This window comes from Triticum aestivum, chromosome 3A (genome assembly GCF_018294505.1).
Source record: "Triticum aestivum cultivar Chinese Spring chromosome 3A, IWGSC CS RefSeq v2.1, whole genome shotgun sequence".
NCBI classification, from domain to species: domain Eukaryota; kingdom Viridiplantae; phylum Streptophyta; class Magnoliopsida; order Poales; family Poaceae; genus Triticum; species Triticum aestivum.
In genome coordinates, this window is record NC_057800.1 from 697,792,338 (window position 1) to 697,810,612 (window position 18,275).

At 45.2% G+C, this 18,275-nt stretch overlaps 2 protein-coding genes and 1 pseudogene across 2 annotated transcripts; 1 reads left to right on the forward strand and 2 right to left on the reverse strand.

Annotated features, from left to right (window-relative positions):
* The first annotated feature begins 1,991 nt into the window (after positions 1 to 1,991).
* On the forward strand, positions 1,992 to 6,470 carry LOC123063309 (receptor-like cytoplasmic kinase 185). Its single transcript, XM_044487050.1, has 5 exons — positions 1,992 to 2,330; positions 3,767 to 3,966; positions 4,213 to 4,402; positions 4,582 to 4,973; positions 5,212 to 6,470. Exons 1-5 carry the CDS (start codon positions 2,216 to 2,218, stop codon positions 5,767 to 5,769), a joined length of 1,455 nt encoding a protein of 484 aa, XP_044342985.1. The 5' UTR covers positions 1,992 to 2,215; the 3' UTR covers positions 5,770 to 6,470.
* A 14-nt stretch (positions 6,471 to 6,484) lies between these two features.
* Positions 6,485 to 9,955, reverse strand: LOC543006 (probable feruloyl esterase A). The gene is made up of 11 exons (XM_044487051.1): positions 9,763 to 9,955; positions 9,606 to 9,678; positions 8,946 to 9,025; positions 8,700 to 8,765; positions 8,534 to 8,581; positions 8,371 to 8,438; positions 8,059 to 8,131; positions 7,823 to 7,984; positions 7,364 to 7,558; positions 7,061 to 7,149; positions 6,485 to 6,960 (listed from the first exon to the last, which is right to left on the reverse strand). The coding sequence occupies exons 2-11, from the start codon at positions 9,673 to 9,675 to the stop codon at positions 6,759 to 6,761; spliced, it is 1,053 nt and encodes a 350-aa protein (XP_044342986.1). The 5' UTR covers positions 9,676 to 9,678; positions 9,763 to 9,955; the 3' UTR covers positions 6,485 to 6,758.
* Positions 9,956 to 14,083: 4,128 nt separating this feature from the next.
* On the reverse strand, positions 14,084 to 17,839 carry LOC123057188 (respiratory burst oxidase homolog protein C-like; annotated as a pseudogene).
* Between the last annotated feature and the right edge of the window lie 436 nt (positions 17,840 to 18,275).

Genomic DNA, 18,275 nt, shown 5'->3' on the forward strand with positions numbered 1-18,275 from the left:
TTTCATAATTCACGTGCGGCCTAAAAAAGACAAATGTGTATTTCTAAAATGGGCTAACTTTTCTTTTTGTTAGGCCAGAATTTTGTCTTTCTTGTACAGCATACAAACCACAATATTTTCAAACGATTTTCTACACGTTCGTGCGGGAAACACATAAGTTTCCATGAATTTGATTACTTTTATATGAGTTTTTTTTATAGAAAAACAGGCCCATGAAGTATGACCTCCAAAAATTCTCGATAACGATTACTCCAGTAGCTTCGGTTGAAGACTACTCCTTTTACGAATCACACATCTGTCTACCCCATGAAGTATGATCCAACGAGATTCGCTCGTTGGATCGACGGCCAAGGACAGGAATGGGGCTATTAGGAAGAAAAGCGAGGCCTCGCCGTAGGTTATTAGGTTCGTCGTCCTGCCTGCTCGTGTGCCATGAACGGGCGTGTTTGCTTCAGCTCTCTTGTCCGGAACCTACTCCTCGATCGTGTGCGACCCAATGATGAAGATGCGTCGGGATTGAGAGAGATGGCGTGCGTGTGCGGCCTGAGCGACCCGGGCGGCGGCGGCTAGTACGCAGACGCAGGGATTGCGCGCGGGGATCGCGGGGGCACTTGGCGCGCGCCCATGGATCCGGACGTCGCCCAGGTCCTTTTTCCGTTTCGGTTCCTGTGACGCGCAGCAGCGCGGGGATCGCGGTTGGCTTGGCTGCTTCTATCCATACGTACGTCTCGTGGGCGGGAGAGACGGACCCTGACCACGACCAGCGTGGCCTCCAGCCCCTGCCACGAGAAGCCATGTCCATGTGTGCACGTTTCTTTCGAATATGCGTTCCGCTCGCGGCTCTGCTCCAGCCAGCTGTGTTCCTGAATCCTGACGGCGCGTGGCACGCACGTTATCAACTCCGCGTCACTGCTCCTACGCTTCACGGCTGTCTGACACCGCGATGCACCAGGGCATTCTGCAGATGGCCACGTAGGCCATGATGGCATGGCATGGCACCGCGTGGGGGCGGCCATGCAGGGAGCAGGAGCGTATCCGCGGGCAGGGCAGGATGGATACTCTCTCTACGTAGGAGTAGTACGTACGTCCATGGATCGAGTCGAGTCGAGTCGAGCCGGTTGGCTCGATCGCTTGATCGGCTTTGCCACTAGTTTAATGCCGCCCGGGGAAGCGCGCGGGAGACGACAAGGCCGACGACGACCGGCGAAACACCGTTCGGCCCTTGTTCCAGAGGGAGAGGGAGACATCATCATCATTCTCTCCATCGATGTGGCCCGGCGCAAACCACCCTCACAAAAAACAAAAACTCCACAGCGCAATTCTCGATAAGCCTTATCATTACCCCTCCTCCTGCTGCTGCTACTTCCGTGGTGATAGTTGAGCTTGGGTAGATGAATAATTCCCCACGCGAATCACACATGTGGTATGTGCATGGCCGTCCTTTACTCTCCACCATAACAAATAATTTTTTAAACAAAATAAATTAAAGATACGTGACAAGATGTACCACCACCACCACAAACGGATGGGTATGTGAACGAATCCTAGCCACGCATGAAGGAGTAGATACAAATTGTCGCTCCATATACAACTACTCTACATGTGAAAGAGAAAACTTGTACGCTACTGTACCGCCCGCCTGCCAGTGTGAATTTGAATTGTGGAGGAATTTCAATGCCGAGGTGGCAGGCATTGAGGGAGAGGGAAACGGATTGTGCCCCTCTCTCTCCCGGAGCCGGATCCCCTGACGTACGGCCACCTGACGCGTGGGTCCGGATCCCCTGACGTACGGCCACCTGACGTTGGGCCACTGACGCGTGGATCCGGGTCCACACGTCAGCGAGTGCGCCGTAAGTCAGAGGAGCCGCGTCCCTCTCTCCCGGCCGGCCCTCGCTCGGACAGCCAGAGCTGACTTTTGCACCTGCTCCACACTCCTCTTTCCTCTCCCCTCCCTTGCTCCCTCCCCAGCCTCATGTTCTTCTCCCCCTTCTTCCTGTAGCTTCCATCCCACCCCCCGCCCCAATTCGACCCTCCCCTCCCGCCCCCCGCCTAAAAATCCAGTCTTGCTTGGGGCCCGTCCCTTCCGGCAAGCGGAGATCCTCCCGGGGAGGGGATCCCCACTCGTCGAGACCCGGCGCGGCGGCCTCTCCTGTACGGGCCACGCGTTTTCCCTGGTTCCGGCGAGGGAGGGGAGGAGAGGGGGGAGCGCGCCTGGATGAGCTGCTTCTCCTGCTTCGGCCCGGCCCTCGAGGCGGAGGGCGGCAAGCCGGGGCCCGACGCCAAGGACCCCCGCGCCAAGGACGGCGCCGCGCCGGATCGCACCGGATCAGGTGCGCCCGCTGGATCTTGCAATTGCGAATCCCTCCTCACCTCTTCCTTTAGCTTTAGCCTTCGCTTCGCCGTGTTGCTTACCGCGGGCGCCGGCGGCGTGGTGTTGTTTAGTGTTACCATGCTTTCTTCTCCTGCTTGCTTACTTATTGAGTGCTCCTATTTGCTGAGCTGCGATCTCGCCTTGTGAGGAAGAGATGGGAATGCACAGGCTGCTGCTAGGATTGTTTTTACCTCTGGTTTAGTTATGAGAGAGCGTTGAATTGGAAGCTGAATCCTTGCTTCTGGCAATACTAAAACCAGGAGAGCAGGCAGCAGGCTGCCTATGCATGGGTACCAAGCGATGGGTATTTTGTTACCATGCCTTGAAACCCAGACCCCTCTATAATAGTACAAGGGAGGATACAGTATGACATAGGAGCGGAGAGGATACATACACATGATGTGGCTGTCATTTCAACAATCCTTTTTACATACAGTACTTATGTTTGAGGCAGTGTATTTGTCCAGCTAGGCCACTAACTCGTCGTGGCGATTCACAATCTATCTGCCATTCCTCTCCTTCGGGGTTTGCCGGTTTGGCAGCATAAAGTGCCAGCCAATTGTAGCGTACAAAAGATTGGTACTAAGAGGACCCTGCCTATTATGGTGTACAAAAGACTGGCAGAGGATCCTTTCTTCTCATGAAACTGAGTGATGGAGGAATTGTAGGAAATACTTTCAATATTTACATCATTGTGGTAATGCTTCCGGTGTTACTTCAGAAACTGAATGCCGAATTTTTCTCTAGCTAACGGTTGTTTCAAACAAGTTGAGTATTAATTCCAAGCCTTCTACTTAAATGTGGCTGTTCACTAGCTCCCAGGGGAGGAATATGATTTTGTTGTTGTTGTTGTTGTTGTGTGGTTAAGACAAATGGTTAAAAATAGGTGTTTCCTTCAAGCTGAAGTCCTTCTAGAGTAGTAGCAAAGTTTCCTTCATCTAATACCACTCAGGGCTCCTTTGATTCAAAGGAATTGCATAGGATTTTTGGAGGATTTAAACCCTTAGGGATTTTTCCTGTGATGCTCGTTTGATTCGTAGGATTGGCATCCTTAGGAATTTTTCCATATGATCCATTTGTACTACATTTTGGAGGAAAATTTCCATCCACTCAAACCTCTTTGTAGAATTCCTTTGTTTTTCCTATGCTATCAAACATTCTTTCAAATCCTGTAGGATACTATGGGACATGTCACCCTATTCCTGCATTTTTCCTATTCCTTCATTTTGACAATCCTGTGAATCAAAGAGGCCCTCAACTTCTTTTAATGTTTCTACTCTCTGCTGGCAGAATGTTAGTGCTCTAAGAGTGAACCACTTTTTTTCTCTGTTAAATCATTTAATTTAACTGATTGTACTGAAACTGACTGCTAACTCTGAACCATTTTCTGCTCAGATAAATTGAGGCTGCAGGGTGGATCAGACCCTAAGAATAATCATCTAACCATCCCTCGGGATGGGAGCAGCCAAAACATTGCCGCGCAGATTTTCACTTTTCGTGAGCTTGCTGCTGCCACTAAGAACTTCAGACAAGATTGCATGTTGGGCGAGGGAGGTTTCGGACGTGTATATAAAGGTCGCCTAGAGAGTGGGCAGGTCAGTATACTATACACTGAGATCTTCCTGAATACTCCCTCTGTAAACTAATATAAGAGTGTTTAGATAACTAAAATAGTGATCTAAATGCTCTTATATTAGTTTACGGAGGGAGTACACTCTAACTTGTAGATTTTGAGCGATTCAGCTGAAATATTCACCTCTTATGCGAAATGTTGGTAGAGTTTCTATGTTTATTTTAATTGGGTTAGTCCTGGACACTAACAAACTGATTGTACTTCTCAGGCTGTTGCTGTGAAGCAACTTGATCGTGACGGGCTCCAAGGAAATAGAGAATTCCTTGTTGAGGTCCTCATGCTCAGTCTCTTGCATCACACTAACCTTGTCAATCTAATTGGTTATTGTGCTGATGGTGACCAACGCCTCCTTGTTTATGAGTTTATGCCACTGGGCTCATTAGAAGATCACTTGCATGGTTCGTTTATCTTCTCTTTGCGATGTCGTCTTTAAAAATTCCATGTGTGCTTATAGCAGTATATACTAAGTAATATTTTTATTATTACATATGTACTCAGCATGACTGCTTCATGAATCCTTTAAAAATCAATGGCATCTTTAGTTGAAGGCTAAAGTATTATTTTCTAATATATGTAGATGTGCCACCTGAGAAGGAACCTCTTGACTGGAACACACGGATGAAGATAGCTGCAGGTGCAGCCAAGGGCTTAGAGCATCTTCATGACAAGGCCAGCCCTCCTGTTATTTACCGGGATTTCAAATCGTCAAACATTCTTCTTGGTGAAGGGTTTCACCCAAAGCTGTCTGACTTTGGCCTTGCAAAACTCGGTCCAGTTGGTGACAACACTCATGTTTCAACACGTGTGATGGGAACTTATGGCTACTGTGCCCCAGAATATGCTATGACTGGGCAGCTCACAGTGAAATCGGATGTCTATAGCTTTGGCGTTGTTTTCCTTGAACTGATTACAGGGCGCAAAGCAATCGACAACACCAAACCCCAGGGGGAGCAAAACCTGGTGGCATGGGTATGCTTTTATACTATAGCTATTTCAGTTGGCCAGGGTTTGCAAGTAGCTCCTGGTTTCACTTCAGCATTCTTAGTGAAACACCATCCTGCCAGCTATGCCATTGACTGAAAATGTTCTTTTCTGTTACTTTGCTAAAATTACCGTCTGTAACCAGTTGCCACTGCAGTTTATTAGAAAAAGACAACTTCTGCTCATTTTGACTTTGGATAATTAATACAGCTTGTCTGATCTGCAGGCTCGCCCACTCTTCAAGGATCGCAGGAAGTTTCCTAAGATGGCTGACCCAATGCTTCAAGGCCGGTTCCCTATGAGGGGTCTGTATCAGGCTTTAGCTGTTGCTGCCATGTGTTTGCAAGAGCAAGCCACAACCCGTCCTCATATAGGAGATGTTGTCACTGCTCTCTCATATCTAGCTTCTCAGACATATGATCCAAATGCCCCAACTCAACATACTCGGAGCAATTCATCAACCCCTAGGGCCAGAAATGTTGGTGGGCGGAACAGCGAACAGCGCAACGGCCGCTCACCAAATCATCTTTCTCCCAGGACATCAAAGCACGGAGGGGAGGTCAGCCGGACTAGTTCTACTGGTGGTGATTCTGGCCGTAGGTCAGGATTGGATGAAATTGACATGGCAGGATCACAGGCAGGCAGTCCAGCTCAGACAGGAAGGAAGAGAGAAACCCCAAGGATTGCTGACAGGCAGCGCGCCATTGCAGATGCTAAAATATGGGGGGAGAACTCCAGGGAGCGGAAGCGACCGAATGGCAGCTTTGATAGTACAAATGAGTAAACTGGACAGTTCTCTTTCACGACGTCACTCTAGCAGGGGGTCGACGAGTTTGCTCATCAGCACCAGACGGGCCAAGTTTAGGAACACGATCATTGTTCCAGCACTGTCCCGTTGTCTGTGAATAAAGGCTTTTCTTGCCATCAGCACTGCCTCACGGTTGCTTTATCTGTAAGTCGTTGCAGTTGACATGCCTTCTCCGGGCGGCGTCCATTCCTTGCGAATGTGATTGTGTCATGTACCCATGTCCTTTAGAGCTCAGGAGCCTACAAGATGCAGCTGGAAATGTAGGAAAGGGAACGGGAAGACTGTCGAAGCCGCAGAGCTGCGTGTGTCGGGCCCTTCCTTTCTTTTTCTGCAGTTACACGATGTCGACGAGTACGCTCTGCTGCACCTGTGTTCTGGAACTGATTGCGCAACCGTGCCAGGCAGTTTCTTCTGATGGATGAGATTTCAGGTTTGGTTGGGGGATAGGATAGAGATTACCCATGTTTCGTACAGCTGCTATTGTTTTTGTGTCGAGTCGCGGGATCGGTCATTTATTTGTATTAGCTTCGACGTACTTCTGCTTGTATCGTAGTGCGAACATGGTTTAGCATGCAGCAAAAGTATCAGGTTATTCAGAATTTCAGCACCCATACATTATTGTTCTCCTTTTGTTCCTGGAAACCATGTTGTTCATGTATATACTGCTATTTTTGTCAGTCACGCGCCCATCTTGCAAATCAGCTCAAAACATTTTCAAATTGATTGTGGGAGCGATGAACATGGAAGAAAACTTAGTCAGGTGTTACATGTGAGCAAAGAGAAGAGAAGTATTTTGTACTGGAAAATGCTTCACATTACCAAGCAAACATTTACAGCAAGCATCTTCCTGTCGAGCGTGGTGGTGTTATCCCCTCTCTGGATGCAGAAACAATGAAGCAGAGTGGGGAAGGACATGTTGCGTGCGTGGTGCTACTATGATGACACAGAACTTCTTTACATGGGTTTCACTGGGCGCTGTGTCTTCTTCGCTCGTTGGACAGACCAGACTGCTGCTGCTGCTTCGACAAGACGACGTTTCCATGGAGGTCCATCTTGTACCGCAGTTCGGCATAGTCCATGACAATCCTGCAGCTGCTCCAGGCCTCCGCGTGCATGCTCACGCCCAGGTAGGTTATGTGGTCCTGAATGCTGTTACCGCTCACAGACCTGAGAAGGCGGCGAACAATGTTAACCAAGAGTGGGTACCATGCGGCGCGGCAGTGGCACAATTCACGGGAGATGGTGGTAGGGGGTGAGAGGAAGGGACCTGCTGCATGCCGGGTCTTCGCCGGAGTCGTCGCAGATCTGCTCAACCGTGTATACCAGACTCCCGAGCCCGACATCATGGACCCATACCTGAAGGAAGGACAGGAACACCGTCACATTATGCAGTGGAGCTGATGGGATGGGTATACATTGAAAGGTTTCTTTGGTTCCCAAGTAGAAACAATATGGCACAAAGCACAAACTACACAGGACTAAATGAATTTTTCAAGGCACTATATGCATTTAGCGAGTATAAACAGGTGTAATAGGTGTCAGCACAAGCGTGCCACAGAGTGGAGCATACCTCTCTTGGAAAGTGATGGTAGGTCTTCTGAGGGAAGAACGAGAAGTATGGTGGCAGATGAGGGACGATATCATTTGCATTAGTAACTCGAATCGCGTGAGGCAAGTATCTCTTGAAGTAAGAAGCAAAAGCAGCATTGCCGACACGAGGTTGCCCAAATGTCATCAGCTTCACATCATCCAACCCGTAGTTCACCTAAAAAGAAACACACAGTTCCCGTTAGCTGTGCAGGTTAAACCATCAGGAAAGAAAGAAGCGGCAAATAACTAACTGCTCAGACATGTAGAAGTACGCATAGTCCGAAAACAACCATTAGGTAAAGTATGTGGTAAAAGATCCATATAACTCACAACCAGAAAAATTAGCAGATTGAGTTAGGGAAAACTATTTTCTATGCAACATAATGCAGTAGAGGAAGATCAATTTTAATGTATTTAAGAGAAAGCAGAGAGTACTCACAACAAGATCAAGTGCACAAAATGAAGCCATAGCTGCCCCCATTGAATGCCCAGTGACCATAATTGGAACATCTCCATGCAATTTCTGAGTCTTTTGAATACCGCTGACGATTCCATCGCGTATGGTTGTGTTATGATAAGCAGAGTAAAATCCTCGGTGTACCTACAGGAATCAAGCATTACTACGGATTTTGGTTTAACACAACTGCATTAACTATATGCTTTAGCTATGCTCACCATTGCTTCAGGCATGCCAGGGTAATCAAGATCAAGTTGTTTCCATAACAAGTCCTCTATCCAGTTCTGGATGCTGATAAATTGGAAGATGAATACAGTTGAGGGGTTATAAAGTATTTTGACACACTTTTAAATGACTATTGCATGCAATAGATAAAAATATGCAAACTAAGGAAACATGTCAAGGATTTATAATTCTATAAGTACACAAGAATGAATTCAAAATACGTAAATTAGCGACAAAACATTCTGAATCAAAACATAAATTACAATTTTATTACAACCAAACAAAATGAGGTGTGGGGTAATTACCTGTTCTCTTGAGTTCCTCTAAACACAACGACGACAGCATTAATATCACTGGCAAAACCAACATATGCCTGCTTGTTCATCGTGAAAAAAGGGATCAACCTAGGCACTTAGCAGGCGGAAGAAAACATAGAGATAAACACACTGAAGGCAAGTAGGGACGAACCTCTAAGCAGTTCTCCACATCTACGATGATGTCCATCATCTCAAACCCCTGGGTCATTCAACAAGTTTACTTCATCATCCATACCATACGAGTGTTGTATGAAGTTGGGATGGTCGTTTTTATGTGACAGCAAACAGAAAAGCACACGCGTGGTAAGAAGCCTTACCTCGATCAGGTCACCGCATCTATCACATGTCCAGGTGAACAATTGTGTCAAATCAGCAGTATATATCTGCAAGACATCACCAAACTTAACTCCAAATTTGCGGAGATAAATGGTAGAAACTTAAGTAACAGAGTATACTTTTGAGGAGTTTTCCAAGGTACCAGAAAGAATTTGACAAACTAATACTGAATGTTGAAAAAAAAAATACTCAGAATAACTATGATAAGAAAAGGCAAATGAACTTACGGCAGCAGCATATTCCACTAGTGTCTTGGCAAGGGTTGAGTTGTATATGGTAGTGGATGGCTGCTGTATAACCGTAGGTACTGAACCACAAAATAAAGCATCAATGTGAAGAGCAACATGGATAACGCTGGATACATGGAGAACAGTACAACTTGTAAAATCAAAGTTGATAAGTATACATGCTATATAACTCAGAATCAAATGTACATAGTATCGTCGTAACAGCCTTTTTTGTTCTGTTTGACGGAAACTGAAATTTACTGTTACTTTTTGAAGTTAGAGCTGAACCGTCTTGTAGGAAGAGAAAAAGAAAAAAACAGAGTTGATTCTGAATCTGAGCATGCTGCACCAACTAGACACATTTCCAGGCAGGCATTTCGAATCTGAATGCACCAGTGATAGTACATGTCTTTTCCTTTTCTTTTGCTGATATGGTCATCTTGAAGTGCACACTTCTAGTTACAATTTGCTGCTGTTGCTGAAACCAACTTGATAAGCATCTCGACACATATTAGTTGCAGTTTTCGACACATTTCCCGTTTGGAAGCAAAGCAAACCGAACCAATCAAGCACAACATGGAGCTCCAAGTAGGAACAGGACCGACTCTAACATAACAAATTGCAGGCAAGCAAAAGAGTGGGGCTAAGATAATCATTCACCTCTCCCGGAGCAAACCACGAGCAAGCACGACGCCAGTAGAGCCGCCTTGAGCAACCCGCGGCGCTCCATGCCCTGCAACCCCAGGCAGAGAATCAGAACAAACTCCAGCGAAAATCCCGCCAATCTTAGCGCACAGGAGCCGGGGAATCGCCTTACCGGAGGCCCGAATCTGCCGGCGATCCACCCGCGAAACCCCGCGCCGCGCGATCGCCGGACGGACCGGTGGAGCTGGGGGAGCGCCGGAAGCTAGCTGCGCGCGGCGACCGGGAGGTTTTTTTTTTGACAGCTTTTTTTTTTTGACAGCAAGAAGGGGATTTCGTTAGCGAGAGAGTGTGTTTATATAGCGGAGGAGTACGATTGTTTGTATTTGTGAAAAGACGCGGCTGCCCCTGAGGCTTATCTCGCCGGTTTCGGGTGGCGATCAGATCAGATCAGAGAGGAGGCGGGAGGCTGTCTGACCGGGTCGGCTGTGTGGTGGGGCCCTTAAATCATTTTTAGACTTCTGTATTTTTAGAGTTCGACCGGGTCGGAACTTTTTACTAACTTTAGTACAAAGTCAAATCATTTATTTTGGGATGGAGGGAGTAACACTCAGTACTGTTTGGCAGAGAAATAAAACTTAGAACTATCGTCCTAGAAATAAGAATTTCCAAGCTGGACTTAAGAGTAGATTTCCTTTTTCCCTGTAAGATTTTATTTGGTTTTTTCTGTGAAAATTTCAATTTGTTCATCTTCTATGAGTATACAACAAACACCAGAAATAATAAAATGGTCTTACTAGGGGAACGACCGGCGGTACGAGTGCATGTGGTCGTATCCGTGCATCGTTGATCGCTCTGGTCTTCTTTAATGCGCCTCCTTCTTCTTCCATTTGTTTATTTCTTTTATGGTAAGCCATTATTACCCTAATTAACATGATTTTTGCACCATATTATTGTTTCCTTGTGCTTTTAAATACCTCTGCGTAAGGTATCCTGACGAAAACAAATAAAATGGGCGCGCAAGCGCGGTAAAATCCAGAGAATCCTAACGCTATGGCGCAAAATAAAATGTATAAAGCAACACAGAAGTTGGACTCATCAGAAATAGCTATATGGGCCTAGAGACCATCTCAAATTTTAGCAACAACAAACGACTTGAGAACCCTACGGGACATGGACCATACATACAAATCTAGAGTCCCTCCGCTGTAGAGATCGGCGGAGGGCGGGGAACCTACACCAGTGCCGGCGGGCCGAGGGGAACAAACCATGTCTGCAAATTGATGAGTCTAAACACATTTAAAAATCATTGTTAAAATGTGTAATACCCAGCTTTTGCTTGGCAAATAAATATATTTTTAGAACTATCGTCCTGGAAATAAAGAATTTCTAAGATGAGTTACGCATATTCTTTTTCATACGGTCCAACCACATGGATAGGGTGATACTGTCGTTAGATAACGGCAACAACGAAAGCAAAACAATGAGGTTACATCTGCCGCCTACTGCTAGCAGGAAAGGCACTGATCTAAGAGTTGAGTAGACACAGCCTTTTTAACTTTAAGGTGAGAAATCGATGCCAAATATCCCACCAAACTGAGATCCTGCATTCTGCGTTCAGTGCCGCCAGCCGGAGCCGTGGACATTTTTTCGATAAAGGGCTTTTCATTGAATTGAAATATCGAGGGAGCCGTGGACATGGCAGGTGGTGGAGCTTTTATCACCGCAGGGGTGCCGATCAATCAGTTTGTTGTTGAGTTGGTTATGCTATGCATGAACCCGACGTAGTGATAACTTGATCATGTGGCAATAAATCGCACGTCGCTGATCGACGAGCTTACCTCTCGCATTCTTTCTATCTCTCTCGTCTCAGCTCCTACGTCGATGACTGATTTGTTGATTGATGAGAGGATGGGAGGATGGGAGGTTGGCATCGTCAGGGTGAGGCCGACCAGAGCACGGAACCATTCATGCTACCCCGCGTACGTGTTACCGTCGCGTGCTCGGATTGCTTTGACGTCTGAACAGTTCAGGCTCGGTTTATCCATCTCAGAGCCAGGATGGGAAAGAGGCAGCTGATTTGGACTTGAACGAATGAACGGGGCCGTAAAGGCTTAGGTACAAGGGCGGGGCTGCCTGGCTGGGGAGGTCCAGCTGATCTGATCCACGAGGGAAAGCAGGATCAAGTTTAGACGTACGTGTGGTCGTACCAACTCGGATGTACCATCTTTTTCTGAGTTGTTGATTGACGACTGATTTTTGAGATAGCTACCCGCTTATTCCGAGCCAAGGATGCAGTATCTGATGCGTGTAAAGAATATACACGGTTGCTTGTGTACCTTCTATTCACATGTTACGTACCGGTCCTCACACTTGAGGTGATCTTCTCAGCAATTCAGCTCTGGCTTGTTTTGGTCGTCTTCTCGATATAAAATGTACAGCTTTGGGTCTCGATCAACCGATCCATCCGAAAAAGTTATCTATGATAATCGCCAAACAGACCGAAAAGTCATGGAGGACCGGCATTGCCCCTTTACCGTTTCACCAAGTTATTCTTGCTTTTGTTCATCTCTCTCTCTCTCTCCCTCTCTCTCTCTCTCTCTCTCTCTCTCTCTCTCACACACACACACACACACACACACACACACATAAAAAGAGCGTGCTGGCTAATAGATTCCCTCTTTGGTGCCAGGGACATGGCAGCTCGCTAGAGCTTTATCACATGAGTGTCAATCAGCCTTGTGAGTCGGTTATGCATGTCATCATCGCAAAACAAGAAAAAAGTTTGTTATGCGAGAAATTCGTAGGGATACACACCCGGGCAACTGTCTACAACCATTGATTTACATCGTGATCCGAAACTTGTTTTGGTTGAAATTGCCTGAAAAGAGAGATGAAAACTCGAAATGTTAATACGACACAATATACATGTTCATCATGTACTAAAATACTTCTTCCAACCATTCTTGTACATCATTTTCCTCCACGTTATGTCCTGTTCGTCTCCTTCGTCCTTCTTCGATCGGTTATTATTTTCAATCATGTTCCATCCATTCTTACTATTCATCTTCTTCCTCGGTGCGTTGTTACACTGCATCTTTCAATACTCTTCCCTTTTGTGTCATCTCTGTTTTTCTTTCTAATCCTTTCATTATATTCTTGTTAACTCGAAATTCATGGCATGCCTTTTTCCTTTCAGTACTTTACTCATTTTATGTTTGTCCAATTATCTTGTTAACTCAAAATTCATGGCATGCTTTTTCCTATCGTCAATCATGCACTGTTTATGTGACGTCCTTATTCATCTGCCAAACATTCATTGTTTATGCAACAATTCTTCCAGCTGATTTCATTATTAATCCTAATACATTGAATCTTGTTGTCTCAAGTTATGCCCGAAACCTGCATTCGTTTGTTTTTTAAAATAATCTTTTACAGTCAATTGCCTGAAAAAGGAAACTTGTTTGAACACGTGTATGCACACATCTAGGTTTTTGCCTTTTCCAAACTAACAATGGCAGCAATGTGTCGGTCAGTTTGGTCCTTTCATACTTAAATTCAAAATTTCGGTTTTGCCATGATCGCACCGCATACGTCCTTAGATCAAATTACAAGACATTTAATTCTGTGTTGGAAATTCCGGTTGGCTCGCATACGCATGAACTTCTTCCTTCCTGCACTTTTCCGCCTAGGGTCTTCGTTCCCAATTGCGTCCTACATATCTGGTTTCTTCTCACTTGTACGGACGCAACAAGTCCACTGTCTCAATGATTGCCACACACGACACCTACTGGTTGTCCTCGTTTGTTGTACCCACTCATGGTAGGCAAGAAAACCCTAATGGAGGTGGATGCATTGGATGGAATCAAGATAAATTCCATGTATCGCCCTTAATCTCGCTCAACAGGGTGAATGCTTCTTTGCTACTGAATCAACTATTTCTATTCATAGTGACAAATCTGTTATGAGGATAGGTGCATGAGGGACAAAGCATGCACCTATGCGAGACGAACCTGGTTGCAAAAACATACTCCAACTTAAACACAACAGGATGCCGTCAGGAGGGAAGGAATAACACGGACACATAAAATGCATCCATGATCCATCCATTAATAATCATCAAAATAGCATAATAAATACATAAATGCATGCATCCATCCATCTTTCATCAAAAGAGCGTAAAAACTATACTCCCTCCGTCATGGTTTAGAAGGCACAGTTAAATTTGCGTGCGTTTCCGCAATAGACAAAGTTTAAGGCGCATTGCATTTATTTCTAGTAGCTAATTAGTGCCTATTTCTATATGCATGCGTAGTGTGAATGCTATTTTTTAGCCCATCTCATAACCAATAGATAACCACCTAGGTCCCAGAGAATTTTCAACCGCACCTTCTAAACCGTGACGGAGGTAGTACATCAATTCATTAATCATCGAAGGAGCATTAAAATATATAAATGCGTCCATCTATCCATAATAAATCAGAAGAGCATAAAACTACATGAATGCTTACATTTCCATTCATAAACCAAAAATAGTTCCAGCAGAGTGCATAAATTCATCCACAACAATTTCCCGCAATAAATAAATAAATTCATCCACAACAGTACATCAAGCTTTAAATTATGGTTGAACTCTCGTTGTGGAAATGGAATCTAGTTGTGGTTGTCTGGCTGAATTCTGCCGAAAGATCCTTGAGTTGCTCCATGAGCGTTGGAGTTCCACAATAGAAAACACCTAGAGATTCGAGTACATAGTATTAACTACTGTACGTTCTCGTAAAAGAAGAACTATTGTACTTCATGACAGAGTGTTTATAGAGAATTTAACCTATACGAGAGTTCTTGTGGGCATTGGCCAAGCGAGAGAACACCATTCTCCAATTAGGTCTTGCAAAATGCGTCCAAATCTACAAGAGATGTATATTTTTTATTAGAAAAGGAGGATGATCCCGGCCTCTGCATCTGGGCGATGCATACGGCCACCAAGAGATGTATATGAAGGAAATACCAGAAAAATTAGCAAGCAAAGCCGTGCGGGATGCATGGGATGAGAAGTCATAGGTGAGAAAATACCTCGCTTCCAGAGATGACATCAACGCCAGTTTTGGCGTGTTGGAGTGACTGAAGCACGGAGATCATCGCTGACCTTGGATCGCCTTCTTCATACACGCTGGTGAGGTAATTGTACATCTCTATTACATTCTGCAGTTGCCATATTCTTAGCCCACTCCCTGATTAATCATGCGACTGAACATCTTGGTAAAATGGAAGGAAGCTTAAGATCTTGAGTGAGATAAGTACACTGCGGTCGAGGTAGACAACGTCATTCATGATTCCTTTGAACCAGTCGAAGGATTCTTGCTCTCCGGTGAACCAGTAGAAGTAAGCCCTTTCCGGCCAGTTGTTCTTGACCTCAGAACCACGTGTGCTTTCCACCTCCTATTTCAACAACTCATTTTGTCAGTGATATCCTTCTCTCCTGAAGGTATATATACTATGAGCGTAATGTTGGGAATACTCTACTGTGAAAGAAATTTACATCGGTGGGATAAACATTGTTCACGATATCTATTAGTACGCTGATAAAAGCAGTGACGCTGAACCCAAGACCGATGAACAAGACAATATCGTATTTCTTGTAATTCTGGCCCGGTGCACCATAAGGACCGTCAATAAAGACCGTGGGAAACCCGAATGAGACACATCAATGATGATTTGTTGGTAAAAGTCTATACTCAAAATTTGCTGAATTTGCATATTGAAAGGACTGAGCTCGAAATAGGCTTTCGTCCTACTTATATAAAGCCCCAATGGCCAAAGTGATACTAAGTGGTGAGAAAATCGGACATGGAGTTTTGGCTCTGGGGAGCATTTGCTCTTGTGATGAACAGTAAATTCAAAAAAAAGGCTAAACAAGTTAAAAAAAATTCTGTTTTTTTTTCTGTGTACATGTTCATGTTAATGTCCAAGGCATGCATGACAATTTTCAAGCGAAATGGAACAGTACTATTTCATCAATGAAAAAACAAAGTTAATTAGCAGAGAAAATTTGTTGTCCAACTTGCCTTTTTGCATAGATCAAAATGCTCGGCCATGGCATCTAAACATTTGCAGATAACATTTAGACATGAATATGTGCATGTCTAAGTTTTTACACATTTTTTTGACTTTTAGAAAGCTATTTTTGATGGGTATTTGGAGAGCCAAATGCTCCCGAGAGCCAAATTGAGTATTTGGAGAAACCCCCCCATAAAAGGCGGTGGTGAAAGAAATGAGCTTACCGGGCGATTTCGTTCCGGGCAGGTGGCTGGCAGCACTGTATGAATATGAAATTTAGTTCTTCAAATTTGGATAATCCACATTAATCTCGCTCTCTCTATTATAATTGAATGCCCAAACTTATTGCTCTTGTATGTATATTGGCTGAACTGACCTTTGCGAAAATGTTCAGGAGTTGAGATGCCCAGTCACCATTACCAACGGCGCGGATATGCACGTTTAGATTGCCATCTCCAGGTGCAGAGGTGATGGGGAAGGGATGCCTGCAAGATCATCAACTGTAAGCAAGAAGCCCAGGTAAAATTATACAAGTATCCTGATAGTATAAGTTAGTATAAGTGGGTAAGGGGTAAAGTGGCAGTAGTACCATTCAGAAGTGGAGACTTCATTACATTTGATAAACAGGTGCATCCCACTTGTACTTGAAACCCCGTGGCTTATGCATGCCAAGACAAAGCACATTTCCTGGATAGATTGCAATCTGTATATATAGGAGTAAGAAAGAGGCAAACCATGGTGTTCATGCATATTACTTTTTTTGACAAAGGACGTTTTTTATTGACTCATGATGTAGCATCGAAGGATACAATCATAATGAGCATACACCTGGCCTCTGCATAACTAGGATGCACACAACCAACACACATGATTACACCGGCAAAAAGCAAAGTCATACAAGATCAAAGCTATGCCTAGGCGAAGGGAAAAATAAAAAGGGAAAACACGGATCGAGTGGCCTCCCGAGTCGCCCACGCGGACGACACGGGGGCAGTTTCCTTCCAAGTGCTCCATCCATGCATGTTACTAGTAAGAATGAAATAAACTAGAGCCATGTGAATCGAGTAGACACCTAACCTTTTGAAATTTCATCTGCTCATTGTTCCAGCGAACCTTTCTGATAATTCCCTGGCAGGCAGACAAGAGGACAGGGACTATCAGGTGCATCCAGTTCCCGCAGGCCGTCATCGACCGGACCAGCCGTGACCTCCTCTCCAACTGCACCTCGTCCTCCGGCGCCCGCGCGCTCACCGCCCCACGCAACAGCGTCTCCAGCTGCGACATCTGCAATGGAGCAAGCACGTACGCGCAAACCTTGAGCTAATCTATGTATGCATCGCTTCATGTCGTTGATTAGATGGAATGGAAATGCTTGCTAGTTACTACAAGCCTATGACCTCGATGTAGCCACGGTGGTCGGGGTCGAGCTCTTCCATGACCAGTGGCGCGTAGGCGGCGGCGTCGATCTTCAGCTTGTTCGCCGACGCGCTCAATATAATAGCCTACATTAATATATATACTAAGTAGGTAGCAGGGTTAAATTAAACGATCCATGGTGGACTAACTAACGGCCATGCTTCTGCATCGAGTTATTCAACTGTTAGGAGCGGACTACTTTGCAGGAATTATTCAACTGTTACTAGTATCAGTGGATACTTTGGTGATCTAAAAACCTTTATATTTTTTTTACAGAGGGAGTACTTTACTTTTTTTGAGTAACTACAGAGGGAGTACTTGATTTCAGTGTTCCTGACCAGGGAACGTTTGGGATAACAGGCACTATTTCGAGGTAATTCTTGTGGGCCAAATACTGGGTCTGGGTTAGTTAAGCCATCTCTCTGGGCAGACTAATAGGCACAGGTCGTGAGAACAAGCAAACAGCAGCAGTCGCATGCAAATTAAGCATAAAAACGGTGGATTCGATTCCAGTAACCTACGATCCCCATACTTGCTGCCACTTTGTCCGAATAATTCTTGCAAAGTTCTTGCTAAGAACCACCTGCTATGCTGCCTACAGATTTGCCTCTCATTGCCAAACATAACATGATTAGCACAGCAGCTTGGCACTCACCGATGCACTTGCCGAAGCTCTCCTTTGGGATGCGCCCGGCCTTGTTCATCTCGTCGAAGCGGCGCTCCACATCCTTCCAGCCTTCCCTGCCTTCCGAGCTACCGTCGACAAAGTGAGACCCCATTTTCACGGTAACTACACTGCATCTGCCTCCACTCCCTGTTGGGATATACTCCTACTTCTCATGTGGGCCATGAGTTGCTGAAATTTAAACTCTTTTAGGCCGCCAAAGCATGTGCAAGAGCTCACTGTTTAGCAGGGCTATTAGTTTATTATCTAGGAGCGCTCTGAACTTTACACATGAGAAATGAGATGTTTAAACCTCCCATCCAGTGGAAGTAGTCGCCGAGAGGCGATAGGTGCGAGGAAAATACCAGGTTAGCTTCCACTGTAGAAAAGAAAAACCGAAAAGAAAAGAAAGGGGAGAAGATTGGACCTATCCATCTCATCGTATCTTTTCAGTTGTGGTTGCACCATCTTTGAATCTTTGATGAGATTGCTCTCATCTTAGCTTCTACGGAAGTGTTGCTTTTGCAATGGAGAGCAAGCCATTCAACATT

Bases quoted from the DNA above. Each gene is read 5' to 3' on its own strand.
- LOC123063309 (XM_044487050.1), top strand. From the start codon at position 2,216: ATGAGCTGCTTCTCCTGCTTCGGCCCGGCCCTCGAGGCGGAGGGCGGC. The intron at 2,331-3,766 runs GTGCGCCCGCTG...TTTTCTGCTCAG, and splicing joins GCCGGATCGCACCGGATCAG to ATAAATTGAGGCTGCAGGGT. The intron at 3,967-4,212 runs GTCAGTATACTA...TGTACTTCTCAG, and splicing joins GTCGCCTAGAGAGTGGGCAG to GCTGTTGCTGTGAAGCAACT.
- LOC543006 (XM_044487051.1), bottom strand. From the start codon at position 9,675: ATGGAGCGCCGCGGGTTGCTCAAGGCGGCTCTACTGGCGTCGTGCTTG. The intron at 7,559-7,822 runs GTGAGTACTCTC...GTTTCTTTTTAG, and splicing joins TTTGTGCACTTGATCTTGTT to GTGAACTACGGGTTGGATGA. The intron at 6,961-7,060 runs GTCCCTTCCTCT...CCGCCTTCTCAG, and splicing joins GAAGACCCGGCATGCAGCAG to GTCTGTGAGCGGTAACAGCA.